At 47.3% G+C, this 22,902-nt stretch overlaps 1 protein-coding gene across 1 annotated transcript in view; it reads left to right on the top strand.

Annotated features, from left to right (window-relative positions):
- The first annotated feature begins 4,049 nt into the window (after positions 1-4,049).
- Positions 4,050-22,902, top strand: part of hivep1 (HIVEP zinc finger 1) — a 50,480-nt gene continuing 31,627 nt past the window's right edge. The window contains exons 1-2 of the mRNA XM_062409776.1: positions 4,050-4,098; positions 6,344-6,479. Coding sequence (XP_062265760.1) covers positions 6,440-6,479 — 40 coding nt within the window. The 5' untranslated portion in view covers positions 4,050-4,098; positions 6,344-6,439. The remainder of the gene's footprint in view (positions 4,099-6,343; positions 6,480-22,902) is intronic.

Raw genomic sequence — 22,902 nt, 5'->3', positions numbered from 1 at the left:
TTTATGAGATGTACAGATGAGGATCATAAGCGCAACAGTGGGAAATAAGTCAGTGATTGCAAGAGGTTACTCATTAGCAGAGAGGAACAGCCGAGCTCCGAGGTCCGTTAAAATGTCGTTACTCCGAATCTTCCACCGCGTCTGCAGCAGATCCACATTTCTGCCGGAACGTTTAAAGACTCGTTTGGCTCCGGTTCAGCTCCGGCCGCGGAAAACTCCGAGTTGATCCGAGCTCGCATTGACTTTGGCAATAAACAGGGTGGCAGCTGACGGCTCAGTTCATAAACAATTGTTCTACTCTTGGCTTCGCAGTGGCTCAAACCAAACAAGCTGTCTTCTCAGAAAGAAATGTGGTTATGTAAAAAGGTTTTCACATCACTCACACACACACACACACACACAGTAACACAACACACACACATTTCCCCTCCTTGCCTTTTTCATCCTGCGCTGAAGAACCATCTAAATTCTTACGTAGGCGCACAGACAGCAGTGAATGCAGAAAAAGCAAAATGTCACAGAGTCAAGTGAGAAGCCTCGTCCACCACAGCCGCCATTTTATATGAGATTCATTGTAACTGGAAAGAAACACATCCCTGTTGCATGGGAGAGGGTACAATTGAATCCCCTTCACAGCCGAGCCTCATTCATTTATTCATTCATAGGAAAAACAAATCCCCTAAATGCACGGAGACTCTGGCTGAGAAAAGACAACACCTCGCTCCTCCACTATTCAAATGTGCCATTTGAAAGAAGTTGCATTTGAAACAGGTGAGTCATAAAGCTTGCCGGAGCCCAGAGTCCCACTCTGCAGCGAGCAGGAAGCTGCCTGTGATATGATGGTGGGCGGATTGTCACACAATCACTTATTAATGGGTAGATTTGCCTCCCTGCAGGAAAGTTTCTTCAGGTGACAGCTCTGTGCTTTGTCAGAGACGGTTTTATTTTTGCAGTTACAGAAATATCTGGAAACTGTTCAGGCTGCACGTTTCCTTTTTCAGATCTGGGTCGACCGGTCTTCGGACTAAATCAAATAAAAATGAGGAAAAAACCTGTTGATAATCTGCTCTGCATGCTGCTGCTGCTCTGATAATACACTCCTCTGGCTACCGGGTGGAAACCTTCTATTTATCTACACATATGACGAGAGAATAGCACGACCTGTTTGCCTGGGTGATGTGTCATATAGCTGCTCTCAGTTTGAGCCTTCAAGGATAAAAATAACCTCGGCAGACCCACCTGTGGCCCCGGTGAACCACGGCAGGCTCTTCTGCTGCTAACGACACGACCACAGCCACAAAGATACATAAATGAATTCAATAATCAAATGATAAATAACAGTCTAACCCACTGGTCTTGTTCGGCAGACCTGTTTTTGACTGAGTGGGCCGTGGCACCTGCTTCACTGGTGGATGACCTTGTTTCATGCTGTCACATGTTGAGAGGGAGGAGATGCTGAGCAACAAGTGAACTCCCCCCCCCCCCCCCCCCCCCACGCTCACAGGCCTCTTGACATTAGCTTTAAGGCTAATTGGCGGAAAATGTGAATCTCAGCAGCAGAGACACAAGTGAGAAAAAAAAAAATAGTATGAATTCACAAAGGTCATTTTGAAATGTAACCGAAACCCACTCCCCTGTAAACTGTGCCTCAAACTGTGTAATTACAGATTCTGTGTGATTCTCTATTGATTTAAGCAGAAAACAATGTGTGGATCAATTATATAAATATTGTTTATGTCAGGTTTGAGTAAACAGGGCTGAATTATGGAGGGGAACGTTGGAACTGTACCGACTCAATATCCACAGCATTCAAATAAAAGTTTATTTTCATGTGCAATTTTAAATTGGTTCATTTTCTTCAAACACTTAACATAGTTATATTTTCACCATATATGTTTTAACATTACACACTGTGCTAACTAGCTTAACTTTATTACAGCAAGCCGGCCTGCAAAACGATCGTATCTACTCCAATGAACAATAAATATAAATAGCTGTTTGATAATCAAATATTTGATAAGCTGTATGCAAATGAGTCGTATCTTATGGTGAGTAGATAAAAACAGACGTGGTGTTAGCACTGCTAATGTTTGGCTAGTAAAGAAATAATAAAAGGATTTATAACGATTATATTTAAATATATAACCATTGTATTGTTTTTGGGGTCCCTGAGAGTTATCATATTTAAATCAGCAACAGTTTCTGGGTTAAAATGACAAGTCCAAACAGCGCCCCCTGGTGGTGACGTGTTTGCTGACGTTTCCTGAAATGGTGGAGACAGTGGGGCCACTTTTTATTGGACGGTTGATTAACAAATTATTATTTCAGTCTTTATAATTTTAATAAACGTCTGATATCGTTTAGCATTGTCGTAACCACAACCTCAGAAACTCTGTATAAAGACAAGATATGTCTTCATGTATTAATCATGTTAATCTGTGAATTTGATTAATGCTTCCGCCCCTTCATCAATGATCTGCTGCTTATGTGTTTAGCTGTTGACAGATTACATTATTTGTAATCATTCATATAAAATACAGACTCAAATGTCAACATACATTGTAAAAAAATATTCTAGAATGTTCAATTTGAGGGGAACGTGAATTAAATTGGATTAATTGTGGTTTTAAAATGTCCTAAATGGAACATGGGGAAGTTTCCATGTTATTTGAGATGACATAAAATAATCCTGCAGGGGAACAACCGCTGAATTCAATCCGCTGCTCGTTTGGCTCCAACCGAGGCCTCAGCTCGTCCATCTGTATTATTCACATCCACAGGCCGCCGCTCCTGGTGCCCAGGGGCCCCGCTGCCGGGTCCCTGCTGCGGGTCTGAACATGGGAAAGCCCGGTCGTAAGTGGCGGAGGGGCACAACGTGACCTGACAACAAGGAACCTCCGGGAAAACCGTCAGTGCTGAACTATGTGCAGAGGAGAGGGTAGGTGGGGCCCGGCCGGGGAGGGGGGCTCGCGACCGGCCGCGGCGCGAGAGGCTCCAGCAGCGACTCGTGCTGCAGGAGGAGCGAGACTCGGTTTAAAAGCAACGTGAGGAAGAGGAATGGAGGACTATACAGACTCTACATATATAGCTACAGACAAGGAGATGGAGTGAAGGAAAATATATACCAAAATAATGAAATAGTTGAGGGTTATATTAATTCTAAGGCGTAAACAGTGTTCAGCAGTTTTCTGGATGGTTTCTTCTCTGTATATACGTCGATGATGAGGTTCAATTTTTATATGAAAACTGTAAATAGAGGCTTAGTCTCGATGTGTTTACACTTAACGAGTGAATAATCCCCAAATTAGTAAAGTCTCCAACGGCTAAACACAATTGTTATGTAATGTAATGTAATGTTATCCTGCTTTATGATTTCAAATGTGATATTATTCATGGCTAGGTGAGTTTCCGGACATTTTTGAGTTATCACATAAACATTCAACTCAATTTGAAAATGGCGCAGAGTCGGCCGGGAACGCGATGCTACCGATCACAGGTGAACGTCACGGTACGCCATTAGTGTTGTTCGTAGGATAAACGTCTACGCGTACGTGACGGCAGCATAGCTTCGACACAGAAGCACGAATTAGCCTTTAGAAGCGCCCCCCCCCCCCCCACTCGCTCTTGGTCACCCATCGATTTCTCCCGGAGTTCTACGACTTTACACCACGAGACCCGGAGAATAAAGTTCGTAGAAAATGCGCAGCTTCCATTCGGACTTTCACCTTCACGCATAAGCATACTCCAGAGAAACCGTGGAGTTCAGTGCATGTGACAGCAGCTCCTGGAACACGTGTTGAAGGAGGAAGAGGAGGTGTGGCCCGACGGAGAGGAGCGTGCTGATTGGCTCGGGGTGAGAGGGCGGGGACTGCAGCAGGCTCCGTCGTCCGTCGGGAGCCCCCTGCAGCCGGGAGAGGACGCCCCGTGGCAAGGAGGCGGAGACGGGACCCCCGCTGACGTCAGTGGGCCTGTCTATTTCCTGCAATAGAAAGTGAGCGACAAGGTGAAGGGAGGAAATAACGCAGCAGTCCCCCCCCACACCCCCCCTCCTCCTCCACGAAAAGGTGCGTTACGCTCACCGACACTAAACCTGCACCTGTGAGTATCCTAACATCCACTTTGTGTGCGTCTGTTCCGCGTCCTGCCCCCGCGGTGTGCGTGTGTGTGTCTGTCTGTGTGAGTGAGTGTGTGTGGAGCCGGGCGGGTCGGTGTCAGTGTGGCGGTGCGGGGGTCGCGGCGGCTGCAGCAGCCCTCCTCCCCCCCCCGTGAGTCGCACACGCGGGCGCGAGGCTCGTCCCGGGGAATCGGTGGAACTTTGCGGGAACGGTTCCCGCGGCGCGTCGCAGGTGAGGCGCGCGGAGTTTGGCGCAGTGTTGCTGTTTTTTGCGTGGACGAGCCGGGCATCGAACTTGGAGCCGCAGCGTCTCTTTACCCCCCCCACCCCCGGTTCATCCCAGCTCCCTGGGTGAGTCTCCGCTCTTTTCTATGGCTATTTCCTGGACGTGCATGTGACATGTGTGTGAGCTCTGCGGCCGCTTGGAGCTTGGATCTGTTGGAAGAGCCGAGGGGGGGGGAGCAGAGTCCCGGTCGTGAGCTGTTGCAGAGACGTGAGGGGTTTTCCCTGGCCCCTCCCTCCCTCCCTCACTTGCAGGGCGTTCACGTGTTGCAACAGCCACACACACACACACACACACACACACAAACACACGCTAGTCCCATGCATTGTTTTCTGCTGACTTCACTGCACGCGAAGCAAATCCCATATGATCCAATTTAATCACAGTTGCATGTTGGGAAAAATTGGCGTTAATCTCATGCACCAATAGGAGAAAGAAGCCCGGAACGGTGCATGTGCTGTTGCGTGTGTTGGGTTTTCTTTACGTAACGCCTGTGGCTGGTGTTCAGGTGTAAACGGAAATCATTCGTCACCTGCCATGTGCAGAGCAGCACACACTACTGCGCAGAATCACCGCGCTCCTCCTCCTCCTGTCAGTATCGGGGTGTTCCCTCAAGTAGCTCTGCAAACACACACACACACACACACACGCACATGCACGGACAAGCAGACAGCTTGAGCAGACTGATGTGCGCCTCCTCCGCGCCAATCCAACCTGCACTGACACACAAAAACACACAAACCTGTGCACCTCTCACAGGAGCAGCCAGGTGAGCATCCTCTCTGCATGTATCTGTCGACGTGCATGCGCGCGCGTGTGTGCTCGTGTGTTTTTCTCATGGGACCGTGCACAGCAGCGCGCCCCCGTGCAGAATATCCACCGTGAGATGATGTCATGGCTCCAGCGCCACATGCACCCACTGCATATGGAGAAAAGCCGTCATCCACTTGTAGTAAGTGTTATGTAATGTCGGTGGAGGGGGAAACAAAGGCTGGTTTCCTGAAGATCTGCTGCTCGCTGCGACGTGCACGCGCTCCCGTGCGGGGTCAGGAGTGTGTGTGTGTGTGTGTGTGTGTGTGTGTGTGTGGGGGGGGGGGGGGGGGGGGTGGGTGGAGGAAGATGAAGCCAGAACACAGCTTTAGAGAGAATATGATTTAAAATGATATGTCTATTCCTGATGGCAGAGTAGAGGTGAGCTGTGTCCCCCCCCCCCCCCAGGTGGTTTGCTCCCTGAAGCTGCTGCAGCTCTGTGGGTTTGACCTCTCGCCGGCGTTTGACCTCAACGACTCCGCCTCACGTTGATCCCTAGAAACCGGCGTTCGCACGAAACTGCGTGAAAATCCTTTTATGTTCCAAGTGAGATCAACAGAAACAATCCCCCTTCAGGTAGAGGTGTGCTCAGACATGGCCGCCACCTTCTGTGATGTCTCGACTTTGTGAAGGCATCCAACTTCCTCGGGGGGGAGGGGGGGGGATTCCTCTGGTAGTGACAAGAGTGGTCTCCCAGCCCCCCCCTCCCCCCCAACGCTCATCACAGGACCTCATTGTTTGCATCATTCGTCATCGCCCGCTGACACTCGTCACTGAGAAGAAGAGTGAGCTCTCTGTACCATGTCAATCAGGCGGGTCCCCCCCCCCCCCCCCCATGTGTGTGTGTTTGACACCAGAGCGGCACATATCAGCGATTTAGAAAGAGTGGAGGGGAGATTCTGTTTCCACCTCCTCCCACAGCACATTATTTCACCGCAGCTTCCGAGAGGAGAAGGCCTGAAATGAAAAGTCCGACCCGGGCACCTGTTAGAGGAACACACTCAATCAGCTGCTCTATCCTGGCCTCCAGCTGCCGAGCTAGAGCGACCAGCGCACTGCAGGGCCCGGCCTACAGTGCCTTATTGATCTGTGGAGAGTCCATGCTCAGTGTGTGTGTTTGTGTGTGTTTTCTGTAGATGTTCCCAGACTGTGGCTCAGGAGCCGGCTCATCTCCAGGTCCAGCGTTTGACGCCACTCTACCCAGGATGCACCTGTGAACCGAGGCGGAAAAGATGCCGCGCACCAAGCAGAACAACCCGAAGAATCTAAAAGGTGAGTTTTTTGGAGTTGCACTTCCTGTCAGCTGGCGGACTGAGATTTGCTATGTGGGTTAAAATGGTGTCATTTCCCTGGAACATGGCCAGAACTCTCATCACAGAGAGATCCTATTTGCTGTTGACCCTGTTTCTGTCATGTTCCGATGTTGCTGGTGAAGTTGGAGGTTCGAACTGATTCAGATTCAGGTTGTGAGAAAAGTTTGTTGTGTTGTTGTCGTCATAACGTCCCCTAGCAGCCTGTGTTATCGTCTCTGTGTGAGTTCACACGTAGCTTTGGTTTTGAGCTTTGTGACTTCGGGGCCTTTTCTCCTGGTTTCTGTTTCTGGCTTCTTCCCGACGCGGAGGGAATTGGAGGCTGTGTGTTGATGGACGTCTGTCTCCCTGTGACGGACAGCTGACCTGTTCAGGTTCAACCCCGCCTCTCGCACCAAGGTCAGCTGTGATTGGCTCCAGCTCCCCCCCCCCTCACGACCCTCACGACCCATCTTTCAAGAGGAGTGATATAACCACAGCATCATATTTCAGCTGGTTGACATATTGGCCCAAATTAAAAGGTCATCATGATTTATGTCGAAGTGTTTCACCGCCACACGGGAAATAAATTCACCACAACTGAATATGACTTCATAGAATCTCTTAACATCTGTCCAGCTGCTGCTACCACTGTCTCAAATGATGACCTTTGTCTGTTAGTTGTGTGTAGCTTGGAGTTTTTCTGTTGTTTGTGTTGTGTATCTATTTGGTTGTGCTTGTGTGTGTCTGTTTTGGTTTGTCTCTCTGTTTTTGTTCTTGTGTATTGTCTGTTTTGTCTATTTGATGTTGTTGCGTGGAGTTTGTGTGTTTGGCTAATTGTTAATGCAGTTTAAAGTGTTTAACAAACAATATGTTTAAAATAAAAACTCTTTAAAATGTAATTTATATAGAAGAACAGATTTTAAGTGAGAGCAGTAGAAAAATGATGTTAAAATGACATTTAAAAGAAAAGGAAATAAAAATATAAAAGTGCTAGAAAGGGCGGAATCTAGTTAGAGGCTGAACTAGCTGCTCTGATATCTAGCTGCAGTCTGTTCCACAACTTTGGAGCGTAGTTGTGTGCATTTGTGTTGTGTGTATTTGCAGTGTGTTTTCTTAGTTGGAAGTCTGGAAGATGCAGGAACGGGTGAAACGCGACCGTCTGTGCTGTCTGTGTATTTAAATTCAATCATAAGTTGTGTTGTTGAGTTTGTTGCGACTCTTAGTTGTCACCACGAAGCCGTTCAGGAGATTTTATGTTTAAACAATTGTGTCAAAGTTGTGTTCAGCTTGTGCAACAGACAATCACAGAGGAGTCAGCAGCAACACAACTTTCACTTTGAGCTTTGCTAAATGATGTAAATACACCCAAAACTTTATTCACTTTAAAACTTAAGCTGCTTCTATCACGAACAACATGTTTCATCAAATCTCAACATCTTTCTGGCTTGAGATCTGTGAGATTTTGTGTTTTTATTACTGTGTAAACACATTAACACACAACTGAGGCTGCGGCCGCCTGGTTTGCCACTGATCTCCCGCAGTTGTGTTTTCATACCGCGGCTGTCGTCTCATATCTGATGAAGCCGAGGTGTCAAAGACGTGGATTTGGTTTTTAAAATGTGTCAAAATAAAAAAGAGCTGATCGGTGTCTGTGCTGCAGCATCGCACACACTCGCAGCATATTGAAGTCGCAGCATCTTGAACGCACACAAAGCACCAATTGGCTCGAGCAGGACCTTGTGTTATTTCGAGAAGCGACAGACTTGCGTGTCAACAGACGTTTGCGGTTCACAGATCTTTGAATATGCAGCGTTGCATGCTGGGTGTGAAAATGTGCATCGCTGCCATTCCCCCAGCAGCCGATCAGCCGGGCAGATCTCCTCGTGTCCGCCTGTTTATTTATCTAATCAACACTTCCTGTGTGCGTCTTTTCTGTTTTATTGAGCTTACTTGGCCAAACAACATAAATAATTAAGTTTCAGAACAGTGCATTACACCCCCCAGCAGAGAGGCGGCTGCCAAATGAGACCTGGTTCTATTTTAACTGGCGACTGTTCCCTTGTTTCCTCGCCGAGCAGACACCGGCTCTGCAGCTGCTGCAGTGTTTTGGGGGATTTTTGTTAAAAGTTGAAAGTAAAAGATGCAGATTTGAAATTATGGAGAATAGTCTGACCGGAATGGATCCTGCAATCAGAGGAGAACTGTTCAAATGGTCTCTGCTGTCTCTTTTCTTCTTCGTTTATTCTGTAACGTATGTTTTCATATCAGCAAATGTCAACATCCGAGCTGATATGTCAGTGAATGGCTGATATCGGGCGTTCCCATCGAGCAGCAGATGGATTGGCCGGGCTCTGCTCTGCGGTCGACTCACACAGAGGCTTCTTTCTTTCCCTGTGCCGACTTGAACCCGGTGTTCTTAGCGTGTTGTGGGGAGAACCCGGCTCGCTTCCTCCTCTCCTGATAACGCGCTGTGACGTGGGTTTAATGACTTGCTGTGCCTTTTGACCCAGTTCATCACCTCTCCTCCCGGCGCTGCACTCGAGGCGTTTCCCTCATCAGGCAGGAAATTCTAATTGCACGGCAAGATATCACATGCTCGCCCTCCGCTGTGGAGAATGTCTTCTTCCGAGGGAACTCAGAGAGCCCGCCTCACGCCGCCATAAAGCCGTCACATGGTCGATGACGAGCTCTCACAACACTCCGCTCGGGGCCAAATGAGTCACAGTATTTTCTTTGCTCAACAACAGAGCGGTGATTAATCTCAGCTCGGATTCAAAGGTGCTGATTTGATGCAGAGTTGTGAGAAGTTGCTCCTCAGGTCTTTTCTTCCTCCGAGGTTTTGCAGAAGTTTGACTCTGTTGCAAAAGAAAAATCGTCACCGCTCTAATGTTTCCTCTCCGGTCGTCTGAAATGTGACCTGACACACTCTGTCCCGACCGGGGACACAAAGAGCGGCTTGTTGCACCGACACCAGCACGACTTGGCTGCTCTGCTGCTGACATGTATCAGGTGAAGTAAAGGCGGCACGCTGTTGTTGCTGGTTCGAGGGGAAATCGAGCGCGTTGGAGGAAACCAGTACAAACGTCCAGTCGGTGAAACTGCAGCCGAAGCCCCTAAACAAAACTTTATATGAGCCACGATAAGATATCAGTTTTTACAAGGAGCCACTCAACCACAAGTATTTCCTATTTATCTGTGTCTATTTATTGTTGTACTTGTGTGCAGGATTACACAAATGCGACTGAACCAATTTTCCACCAAACTTTGTGAAGGGCTGGGGTCTTGTTGTTGGAAGACCTCTTAAATTTTGGATTAACTACGTTTCATGACAAATAAATCATTAAGATTAAGACCTTTTCTTTCAATCCTGTGTAAGATTTGATCGGCCTTGGCAGAGATATGCACACTACCAGTGCCCTTCTTTAAGAAAGATTTAACATGTTAAACAAACCATTTAAGAAGTGCTTCTGGAAACATCAGGATTGCTTTACATTATCCAAGTGTACCTAATAAACTGGTCACTGCATGGGTACCCATTGAATAGAATGAAAAGCGACCGGATCCAAACAATCAGCAGCGAGGAAGGAAGTGTGAGTTTGTGAGACAGTTCCTGTATTTCAAATCTGGATCATAATAAACCGTCACACGCAGTAAACACACCAGCAGGGGAACTGTTCCCTCAAAACTTTTTACTTTCTGTTTCTCTCCTGAGATCATCGTCTGCCCTCGAGTGAAGCGCTTTAACTCAGGTTTTAAGTCCACAAACATTTCTGCATTTTTAATTAAACTTTCTACCCCGGCTTCGTCGGCCTATAGAGCTGAACTGTGTGTTTGTGTGTGTGTGTTTTTGCGTGTGTGTGTGTGTGTGCACTGTGAGGAATGATCCTATGACGCAGTTTGTGGGCAACAATGCAGGAAGTTAGGAACTCCTGGTCCCCTCCTCTGAGACGTTGTTTACTTTTGTCAAACAGCTGGGGCCTCATGTACTAAGGTTGCGTACGCAGAAAAACGTGGCGTACGTCCTTTTCCACGCTCACGTTCAGATGTACAAAACGTGAAATGACCGTAAAAATGTGCGGTCCCAACGCCAGCTCCAGAGCTGTCGTACGCACGTTTCTACAGCTATTGTTCCTTTGGCGACACTTAGAGGTGACGCTGGGAAACTGGGAAAAAAGGTGAAAACAATGACTCATCAGAGTGATTTGCAATCAGAGACACACTAATGAACAATTAACACACCTTGCAATTATATGGGTGGCTATAAAAGCATGCGCAATGGATGAAGAAAATTGTTTTAACAATGGCTGTGTTAGCGTTGTTAGAGGACATCGCAAATGGTCACATCCGAAGGGAACGTATATTTAGGGAACGCGAGGACTTACTCGCAAATGATGACGATTGGCTCATGAGCCGATTTCGTTTCCCCAGGCCAGTATTACTGGAGCTGTGCGCAGAGCTGCGGCCGGCCCTAGAGCGCCACACAGCCAGGAGCCAGGGGTTGTCCGTGCCCACACAGGTGCTGATCACGCTGGGGTTCCTGGCAACAGGGACCTTCCAGCGGGAGCTGGCCGATCGGTCAGGAGTGTGCCAGTCCACCCTGAGCCGAGCCATGCCAGCTGTGTGGGACGGAATCATCCGAATGTCATCCAGGTACATCAAATTCCCATACAATGCTGTTGAACAGGCCCATATTAAAGCGCAATTTGCAGCAACAGCCGGTTTCCCTAATGTAATCGGAGCTGTTGACTGCACACATATTGCCATAAAAGCGCCATCACAGGATGAATTTTTTTTACAGGAAACACTTTCATTCTATCAATGTCCAAGTGATATGTGATGCGCAAATGCAGCTCCTTAACATCGTGGCAAGGTGGCCTGGTTCAACGCACGATTCATTCATTCTGACCAACAGCATGGTTGGGAACAGACTGGAGGCTGGCACTGTACGCGATGGGTGGCTTCTGGGTGAGTAAATGCTTTATTCGTGTAATTGTCCCGTATGTATAAACCAGCGTAATGCACATCTGGGGCTTGTGCACATCCAAATATCATGTTTCTCTGACGTGTTCAGTATTCACGTCAGTAAAAGCGGGCGTAAAGTTAGAAATGTCGCCCGCGGTGCACTTCTGCATTCATTCATTGTGTGGTTTTTACGTTGTGTATTGTAAGCAGCCAATTGTATGACCAGTATAATTACAGCATTTATGAATTCAGCATATTTACCTTGGGGATGATCGGTGTCCCCTTCATGGGCTCCCACCACTCCGGTGAGAGCTGTGTCACCGATCAAAGCGGCCACTCTCAAATCGAAGGGGGAGAGTTCCCCCACTCCCGTCCCCCCACCTGTTGCGGTCACGCTTCGGCGGTGGGCAGAAACCCTCCGCTTCACCTCCACCTTGGGGTCTGACCACTTTTTTATTTCAGAGTGTGTGCGCTGCTGAGACCCCACTGCATTGACGGCCTCGCAAACACGCTCCCACTCATTTGTCTTTTGTTTAGCATTTATCCCTGTTGACAGGGTACCAAATAACATATGCTTGCGCATTTCTACCTCGTGGAGCAAAATCTCGAGCTCGGACTCCGTGAAGTTGCGTTTTTTAACTCTGTTCATGGTGCCAGGTGATCGGATTAATAGGTGCATCTCAGGTCCAGAGGCCTATTTAAATGAAATTGCATATTTAAATGAGGGCGTGGACTGGGAGGAGTTTGGCACGTCGGCATGTGCGCTCAATTCCACGTTGATTGAGATGTACAAAAGAAACGTGCTTGGATCCATGCGTTCGCACACTTTGATACATCTGAATTTATTTGTGCGTAAGACAGTTTCTGGGTTTTGGCGTACGCCAAGTTTCAGTATGAAATCCACGCAAGTCTTAGTACATGAGGCCCCTGGTCTCTAAGCAGCTCTGCAGGCATACACAGAGGTTTCCTACACACACACATAAACACAGACACACACAGAGACACACACAGAGACACACACTGCATTGCACACTGCGTGCCCCTCATTACCTCACCCCTCCACCTCCCGGAATTAATTTTCAAGTTAAAGTAAAAGTGATTTATCAGTTAATGAAAAGTGGGTGAAAAGTTCTCAGCTGTTTGTTGCTGCACGTCAGACTCCGGTCACACAGACGTCACTCACCGGAGCAGAGGCCACAGTCTGATGGGGGGGGGGGGGGTTCACACACCTCCAGGCTGAGGGTTGTGTGTGTGTATCTTTTTTACATTATCCTGAGCGGTGGGTTCTCCTGGTGCTTTCCTGCAGTAAACTGTCGGAACTCTAACGATCAGCTGGATCGGATCCAAGCTTCCTCTTTTACAACCAACAGCAGATCTTAAAACATGTGACGATGCTGCACAGATCTGATTTATCAAGGGTTTTATTGGCTGTAGATAATATAACACATCATATAAACATAAGGATCACAATGCAACAGGTGCAACAGCCTCTCACAGATTAATAAATGATTCAAAGCCACAAACCCACGGAGCGTTTCTCGGACTTGTTTTTATACCAGGGGAAGTTTCCATTCAAGCTGAAACAAAAGTCTGTGGTTCTTGAATCTTAAACAGGTTTCACATCTTGTACCTCAACAGCTGCTGCTTCATCAGCTGTACCTTTTCAAACCGTGTTTACACAATGTGGTTGAAATATCAAAAGTAAATTGGAAATCTGGAAATCGTCTGCAGGAAAAAAGTTGGACGACGATCGTCCTTTTTATAAATAACTTTATTTACTCAGTTTTTAAAAGTGTAAAGTCGTTCTGTGAGCGTTCGTTTCCTTTGACACGGAAAAAAATAACTTCCTGAAATCCCAGCTTTCCACGCCACCGACTGTTTCCACTGTTTCCACGCCTGAGTTACACAAAGGTAAGAGGTATTCATTTTATTTAATTTCGGCTTTTAGACTTCTACATCTAGAAGATCTAAATGGAGGACGACCAAATAAAGAATAGCTCCATGTCCTGATTTGCATCCTGAACAATAATTGATTTGTTTGGACACTTAAATAAATACTGCGAGTTTGAATAGAGGCTTGAAGAGTTACTTCAGTTTACATGAGTCATATAAGTGATATGTCTGCACAGCAAGTGACCCATAGAGCAGTGGAGACCAGGAGGACAGGCCCTCGGTGTGGACGCTGACGTCACGTGGTTGGATCCCTGGGTGGTGTGTTTGTGTGACCGGTGAAGACGAGAAGCCACAAGTGTCCTTCTTCATCCGTCTCCATGGAGGACGGACGGGATTCAGCATCGTGGTCTGTCTCTCAGCTGCACTCACACAGAGAGAGAGAGAGAGGGAGAGAGAGAGAGGTAGAGGTGTAAAGACCAGGAAGTGAGTTTTCTTCACGAGGTCTCAAGGCCCCATAAGAAAGTTTAAGAAACCTTTGCTGAAGGTTTTAATGTATTTAAATGAATGTTTCCATCTCTGCTCTAAATGTATAATATATGACAATTATTCAATAAAAACAACTGAACAGACATTTCATTTGAATCGCCTTTTAATTTGGGTTGTATCTACTTTACCTTACTTCTCTTTAACTTCCAGTGGAAACGATTTATGCTGAAGTAAAAACCCGCTGCTGGTCAGTTGGTCTCTTTCCCTTCCACTGTTTGCTCACTCATAACAGTTCAGTTATTCATTTGACCTATGACCTCATCCGGGAATATAATTGGCAACTCAGGCAGCTTCTCATCGTCAAAGGATGCTGAAGACAACAACTCCCATGATCCCGCGCTGCTTTGTGACATCATCAAACAAGGTCCCCTATCAATGTTTTGATCGAAACACCCCTAGTGGCCGATGTTGGAAGTATATTATAGGTCTTATTATGTAAGAGTCATTGCTGTGTGGACTCTTCTGCCGTACGATGGGTGGGCCAGTGAGTTGCAATGGAAAAATCCGACCCCGGAGTTGACCCCCCCCCCCCCCCCCCCCCCTCTGATCTAGAAACAAGTGCAGTTTATTAAACTTTCTGACAAATTGCACTCAGCTGCTCCCCCCCTCCCTCTCTTCATGCATCAGTGTCCATCCTGGGGTTTTATCTTTCTTCTTCGGCGTCACACAGTCGATACCTTCGCCGGCTGCGTGGTGTTTGTCCTTCGCTCTGTTTTTCCTCCTCCCTCTCCTCGCTCCACAAAGTGCCCCTGAAAATGCCCAGACTTGTTAGCAACGCCGGTGTTTATGGAACTGACTGTGCATTCCTCTTGTCTTATAAAAAGGCTCCGTGCACCGAAGCACAACCGGTCTGGTGCCCCGGCTGCATCGGGGGGGAACACGCTGCGTGATGAATGGGGAACAACTGCGGTGAAAATGAGGGGGGGGCGGGTTCGGTTTAACAAGGTGGAAAATGTTTACCCCATAAAGACGAAGCCGGGAGACGGAGTTTCATCGCTCACTGCGCTGACACCGGTATTTAATAAGTTTGTGGATATTATTACATTAACCTGACGGCTGATTAGCGTTCAGCAGTTTAATGTGGACGGACGTTTCATTTATTATGATTTAAACCGGTGCAAAACTGAAAGGTTCACGTTGTGTTTCTTTCGCCTCAGTGATTTGCAGCCACCACACTGACGGCAGTTTCCTGTTAATGATCCTCCGAGCGTTCGGCCACAGTCCCGACCGGGGTTAAACATGCAGGGGTCAGAATCCAGAGCGGCTGCACGGACCTGGAGAAGGTCGGCACGCTGGACACACGGGTTGTTTGTTTGTTTGTTTGTTTGTTTGCACAAGTCGGGGCTGGTTCGGTGGTGATGCCTCCTCTCGCTGCTCTCTGACCTCCTGGTCACATGCACAGCGTCTGGGGTCTCCTGTACCGAACCACTGCTGCAGCAACAGTTTCCATTGCAGGAAGATACATGTAAACGTTGATGCCTGTGCACCAGCTTGTTTTCTTAAAGTCAAACTGAAATCACAATTCATTTTTGTTAACTCAGAAATCCTTTTGAATGTACTTATTTACTTTCTTACATCCACAAAATTTACCAAGAATTTCTTCTGAAGTCATTTTCAGAATCTGTGGGAGTAATTTATCCCGTTTAAAAATGTTTCTGACATATTTGAGCTGAACTTTGACCTCTCGACTCAGGAAATGTAGAAATGGAGTTTGATAGAAACATGTTCAACTCCCTTTTCTGACCAAATGAAGCGAGTTAATGACACGCTGCTGAAAACAGCTTAGTTCCTACACTTTGTTTAAAAAGTCGTTTGGATTTTAAATGTAATGTTTAGTTGCAGTTTCACTTTTGGTCGTTTTTGACATTTTAACAACGCAGCAGGGATTTCCCGAATGTTGGTCGTCATAAACAAACAGCTCGGATACAAATACAGTAAGGAATCCTGTGAGAGCTTTTAAGAACCTGGCTGTTTACACAAAAAATCATTGAATCCTCTTTTTAAATATGGAATATATATTGAATAATGTACAAAAAGTGAGATTAATTAAATATCACTTGATTTGAATCGCTCTGTTCGATGATGAACAGTAAAAACATCTTGCTTATGTAAATGTGTGCGAGCGGCAGGGAAGGAGTTAAGCGCCCTGGCCTCGCTGAATGGATTTTTACATGTTGTGTCATGCTCAGGCAGCCAAACCAGTGTTTCCGTACAGTCCCTTCAAATTACAGTGTGTACGAGTGCAGCGAGATCCACACAAAGGGAACTTCTCTCCCAGAGGCAGGAATAAACCGGCGTTTTAGCAACGGTAACTACAACAGACAGGCTGAGACGGGTGGAGGGATGTCTGTGTAGCTCGCTGCTAACCTCAGAGAAGCTTTCACTTTGACACACAGGCCGAGCTGGGACAGGGAGGGACCCGCCTGCCAGGAATCTTTTATGGGCCATATTCTGTGTGAATGAAATTGAATATGGTGAGAATCACTTTGCCATCCTGAAATGTGGGTTAATGTCCATTCCTTCTGTTTTAATGGAGGAATATTAAACACACACACACACTCGCTTGTTTTAATGGATCGGCTCTCCCGTAGTTCAGACGCTGCAGAATTCATTTCTGATGATGGAAAATGAGATTATCAGAGAGCAGGGGACTCGCAGCCGCTTTCCATTCCGCCTGAACTCTTGATTGTGAGGTGCATCCCATAAATGGCAGCGTTTAAATCTCTGTTGGCTTTCGCTAATTGCGAGGGCGGGGGGGGGCGTGCTCGGTGACTGATCGGCCCTCGGGCGAACAACGCCATGCTAACGGAGGGGAACCTCCCTGAACACCTGGGAACACCTGGAACACCTGGTTGTGAGGAAACCTATTTGTCAGCAGGAACGTTTTGAGAGGACTTCAGACAGATGTGCTTGTTGAGTCATTATGTGACGGGGACATTTTGAAGGCGAGGAAGTTGTCGAGGTTTTTGAATTGAACTGTCAGTCAAAAATGTTGAACGGATCTTTTATACGTGTTGGAACCTCCACAGATAATTGGTTCCCAGTTATTTTAATAATCCATAAATAGTTGTAAAGCCATTTTCAAGCCAAATACTTGATGGTTTACTGATGGTATATCCTTGAAACCTGTGCTGCCCTGATGGTGTTCTTATTTGGAGTCATAAAGTTCCCCCCCCGTTTTTGATGCGTCTAATAATTAATTAAAACCAAACTCACCAGAAAAATGAAGATTGCGTGAGAAGAAATAACAGAAACCATATTTTTTATACATTTATTTGGCATTTACTTAGATCTTTTTTTTTGTTTTTGGCCATGTCCCATCCGTTAACATAGAGGAGGCAGGGTTTATGACATATTCTGCAGTCAGCCACCAGGAGGCGATCAAAGGGGAGTAGGTCTGATGAACCGTAACATCTGTGCTTTAGTGATTGAGTTGATTAAAATAGTTTCACATTCATGTTCCTGCTGTGAACCGAACCTCCCAGCTTGTTGTGTAACTTCCCACAAAAAGCTTTAATATCAGGTCTTTGTTTTTTCCGGATGAAACTCGCTGCTTGGACTTGAATTAACTTTTCTGTACAAGTCCCACTTTAACTCCCCCCCCCCCCCCCCACATACAAACACAATCACACACACACACCTCACCCACAGTCATTTGCATTGAGCAGACTCTCAGTTTGAATGTCTGTCAGGCTCCTGTCTGTTCGTGAGACGTTGGTGACTAATACCACGGCTCACACCGCCCGCTCGCTTCTGCAGAAAAGGTCTCACGAGTGTTTGTGTGTGTGTGTGTGTGTGTTTCCAGTGTGTGCATCTGCGCTTGTGTGTTTCTGAGTCGTGCACATACTCGCCTGCGAAGGAATTGATGACCACGTGTTCTGCGAATGATCGAGAAATCTTTCATCAGGAGGCGTCCGAGTCGCAGCTCAGACGTCCTCGTCTGAAGCAGATGTGTGTCACCGTCGGCCCTGAGCCGGTTACACACAAACCTCCTGGAGGCAGATGACCTCCCTGTTAACAGCATAGCGTGTGTAAGTGTGTGAGTGTGTGTGTGTGTGTTTCCTCTGTTTCATCTGGGGTCAGTAACAAGCGCTGCTGCCCAATCAGTCAAATTATTGGGCTTAAACTTTTCAAACTGAAGCGTTAATGAAGGGCTCAGGCAGGCCGAGGTAAATTGGAACTAACGAACGTGAACCTTCACACGCACACACACCCACCCACCCACCCACACACACACACACACACCCACCCACCCACCCACACACCTTTCCCCCCCACCTGCGGCCTACAGAGCCACTTCCTGGAAACTTTGTTGAGCAGCATCGATGTTGGCAACTCACAAAGGTGAGCGTTGGCGTCGGAGTGGGAATGATGGGGGGGGGGGGAGAACAGCACAGGGCGGGGGGGGGGGGGGGGGGCTGCAGGATCTGCCTGTGCCAGCGTCAGCACAGGGTCCCAGAATAGTGGAAGAAAGTCTCCCTGCGGTGGAGGGAACGTGTTCGATGCCGGGGCTGGATGTCACATTGTTCGGGGATGTGCTCATGACACATCGGGGGGGGGGGGGGGGGCGGCTGTGTACACTGAGCACATACAGTCGAGTGTCATCGGCAGAGAAATGCCCCAACAAGCCCTGCCTCTGTCAGACGGGGGGCTGCTCGGTCCCGGGGGGGGGGGGGGGGGGGAGGAATGGATAATGTGACACGACTTTGTTCTTCAGGAGTTAGAGGTAAAAAAAAAAAAATGAGAAAATTAATAAAATCACTTTGGAAAAACTGCAAAAATTAAATAAATAAATTAAAAAGCTGACGTCGGGCGTCCGGAAACACTTTAAAGGTGCTTGTGTGTGTTTGTGTGTGTGTGTGTGTGTGTGGGCGCTTGTGTGTGGAAGTATGTGTGCGGCTGTGTGTGTGTGTGTGTCTATGCAGAGCTGGCATTGCTTAATGGTTTGCACAAGCAAAGCCCAATGTGGAGGTTGCCAGGGAAACAGAGCAGCAGGAGTCTGGGTCTGCAGGTGCTGCTGCGCCGTGGGGCCTGCTGCGCCGTGGGGCCTACCGCTGGAACCTCCCACGACTAAGGAGCGGGGCAGCAAGGCGACGGAGGGCACAGAGGAATTCTGGGAAATAAAACCAGCTTGTTTAACGCAGAGTTAACGAGGAGGGAACGTGAGGATTGTTGTTGTGACGGAGTGAAGTGTGACGGAGTCGAGCGGTGGGGGGGGGGGGGGGGCCTCAGGTCAGACGTTCTGAAGTCTCTCAGAATAATAGTCGGGGGGAAGCTGTGATGATTCACACAGGCCCTGAAATGATTTCCCCTAAATGAGATTTGACTGGGAAGTGTTGGGAGAGAAAAATTCACAGGAAAAGATTGAGTCAAAAGTTTTTTCTCGGAGACTTCGAAAAAATGTGAGTTGGTGTGTGTGTGTTTGTGTGTGTGTTTTTCCCTGAGCTGCAGTGCAAGAAGAAGAAATACTTTAACTATTTTACTTTCATTTTAAATTAATCCGTTATTAGCTTAACATGTTTATGAACAAATTTGCTCGGCTATCAGTGTTGATAGGAGCAGTTTGCTGCAGCTCGGTCACATTTCACTGAATTACTTTATTCTCGTTCTGGACACTGATGTGCAAACTTCTGGAACCTTAATGAACTTCATCTACACCTCAACGCGCTCACATTTTCAGGAGAAAGTCCGAACCTGAAAGCAGCTTTGAACGGGACATATTATGAATATTCCACTTTTGTAGTGCTTCTACACGTTAATTTGTGTATCTGGCTTGTCTACCGTCCCAGAAACAGAAACAGAAACTTGTGATCCTCAAGATCACAAGTTGTCAAACCTCAGGAGACGTTGTCCTCGACTCCGGGGACAGGTCGTCTGCCGCTGAGCTCACCAGATGTTGAGGTGGAGGAGAGGGCAGGTGGGCAGGTGGGTGATGTGTGCGTTCCTTAAGGTCAGGGTGTGGGCTGCATTTTATCAACACTCGCTGTTTCTCTGCTGCGTGGGACGGCTGTTATCGTCGACACCTGCACGCCGGCCAATGAGAGCAGGGCTGTGGAGTCATGTGCGTCAGGCGGGCCAATGACTGACGATCAGGCCTCGTGTGAACAGGGAGCTGCTGCACATTTTAAAGAAACCTCATCAGAGCAGAGAAGAATATTCAGCTAATGGACTGTGAGGAGATATTTAATAAGCTTGTGTTGCTGATATCTGAATTGTTGTAGTGTTTACTCAGATACTTCAATTATGAAAAGTGTGTCCAGAAGCTGAAAACCCTATAATTGTTTATCTTTCTCCAGAATTATGAATGTTTTACTTAGAAAACTGTCGTAACTGCTCCCAAAATAAAACAAGTTTTTGAAACTTTAGAAACTGAAGATGGGTTTACACGATCCTGAACCACAGCTACTACAGTTGTGTTTTTTCTGTCTTTTGTTTTGACTCATTTTGGCAGAAAAAGGGAAATATAACACCCTCAGTACTTTCCCATCCTTGGTGTGGAAAACCAATTCTTGTGTCAGCAGCTGTTGCAGTGATGTGTGGATCTTGAGATCACTTGCACAGATAGAATCACGACTCTTGGAGGTTTCAAACAAGACGCACTCTGTTAAAACTGATCAAATTAAGACGTAACAAGTTAATGAGTCGGGAGCAGATGTTCTGTGGCCGGTTCTCCTCTCGGCTGTGAATCAGCCTCACGTCTGGACTTCTCCTGGATGTGTCCTGGTCTGTGACTTATACATACATTCATGTGAAGGTTCCCTCAGCGTCTGGGAACACGCAAGCTCCCGTCAGCAGAAAGCCGGATGCTGAATAATGGAGCTTAGAGCAATATAACTCCAGACTGTGGGTGTTTTACAGGAATCAGTGGAGCTTTGGCCTGTCAGCAAACAAGTTCCCGCTGAAGGGCCTCTTTAAAAAACAACAAAAAACAGGGGCCCCACCTCAAACTGCAGAGACCTGCCTGTTCATTCATAAACTCCACTCTTTGTTTTGATTATTTCCTCAGTGCCAGTTGCCATCAGCGGGAAATATGTTGTTTCATCTGTGCGGTTTGTGTTGGTAAGATATTGACTGAGCGTGGAGGAGGAGGAGGAGGAGAAGGAGGGTGGTGGTGTTGGGTGATTCGGTCCTCGGCCTCCTGGACCCGGTGGATTCCGGCGGGTCGATTGTTGAAGATTAAAAGCCCCTGAACAGTGAGTGAGTCATGAGGAGGGGTCGGGCAGGGTCAGCGAGGTCAGGTCAATATTTCTAAGACGTACACACGGGCTGATGCACGACGCCGGATGTACACACGTGTTCTAAGCGGGGTCAGCAGGTCGCCGGGCGTCCGCGGCTGCGTGCCGGAGTGGAGGCGGCAGTGACAGGTGTCAGTCAGGTGTGAGGAGGTCATCTGGTTTATCTGCCGGACGGACAAAGACTTGAAATGCTGCGTCCAATTGTGCTCAGTGTTTCTGCTGATTTGTGAATATTGTTATGAATCTGATGTGTTCACACTGGTTCCCACAGCGCAGACTCTTTTTTTTCCCCTTTTCCACTGGTGACCTGCTCACATCTGGCTTTCCTCTGCACTGGGAATAGATTCAGTGACTCTGTATAGACACAGGTTTTCATCGGCTCCGATCGGCAATGATGGAAACCTTTTTTCCTTATTAGCAAATCATCAGTTTACAGTCAGGCAGCAGCTTCTCATTGTTAAAACCAAACAAATGAAAATCAGTGGCCGGTGTTGAAAATTTACATCAGTTATCAATAATGACTATTTATTCTGTCAAATGATTATTTTCTTTATCCTCTAATCAGCTGATTAAGAATGCGACTTTAGAATGATAAACGACGACAGAAACGTAAATATTTATCTCACTTGTTTGGGTCCTTAGAGAATATTTAGCTATTTCTCCTTATTTGTGCTTGAAAAACTATTTAAAACTATTTATCAACATTAATCTTCTTGACTCATTGTTTCGTTTCTGCTGAAAAGTGCTGAAACTGATGTGATATAATGGGAAATGAGTATTACAAGCCAGATTCTCCCTGGTGGTTAAACCTCACACTTTAACAAACTCTCGGGTTGAGCTCGGTGAACCCTGCAGAAACTCGGAAGCTGGGAAACTCGTGCTCCCCCCCCCTCGGCCGGGTCAAGCGGTCACACCGAGCCTCCATCAGGCGACTGCGTCCAGCTGACCATCAGGTCAATAGAAATGGCTTCTTTTTCCTTTTTGTTTCCGAATGGAAAGCTGGTCGTCCGTGCAGCAGCAGCAGCTTGGTGTTTCTACAGGAAAATAAAAAATGAGGCAAAGCCACAGCCAAGGGGGGGGGTGGGGGGGGGCACGGAGCCAGAGAGAGAAAGGTGTGGAGGAGCGAAGGAAGGACTTTGGGTTATGGGAGCTATGGGGACAAATGTAAAAAGGGTTAATGGGGAGGCTGTGGAAATATGTGGAGGAGGGGGGAGATGGAGGGGGGGGGGGGGTAGGGTTCGTTGCTTATGATGTCTCACGGGTGGAAGAGACTCTCGGGAATTCTTGAGCAGCGACAATCCCCGACTTCCTTCCTCTGACAGATCGACGCTCGCTGGAGGAGGAAGGAGGAAAATAAATAAATAAGACGGGAGATATTTATAAACCTGGCGTTCTGGAAGGTGTCATGGTTCCTGGCTGATGGTATATCAAAATAAAGACGCTGCTGTGGTGTGTGTGTGTGTGTGTGTGTTAGAGACAGTGGGTAGATGTCTTTGGGAACCTGCAGGGTTTGTGTGTGTGTGTGTGTGTGTGTGTGTGTGTGTGTGCGTGTGTCTCAGGCGCTGGTTCAGGTGTGTGTCTTGTAAAATGAGAATCCAGACGCTGTGCTGTAGAAAAGTGATTTCATTTTCCATGTGAATGTCATGAGTAACGCTGAGTCTCAGCCGAGCGCAGGTGTTACAATGTGTGTCTGTGTTTGTGTGTGTGTGCGTCTGTGTGTGTGTGTTATGATCACTATAAAGACAGAAAGTGTCCAGATCCTTTCAC

Source organism: Platichthys flesus, chromosome 17 (genome assembly GCF_949316205.1).
Source record: "Platichthys flesus chromosome 17, fPlaFle2.1, whole genome shotgun sequence".
NCBI classification, from domain to species: domain Eukaryota; kingdom Metazoa; phylum Chordata; class Actinopteri; order Pleuronectiformes; family Pleuronectidae; genus Platichthys; species Platichthys flesus.
Note: the sequence above shows the minus strand (reverse complement) of the source record. Positions and strands in the feature narration are given on the sequence as shown.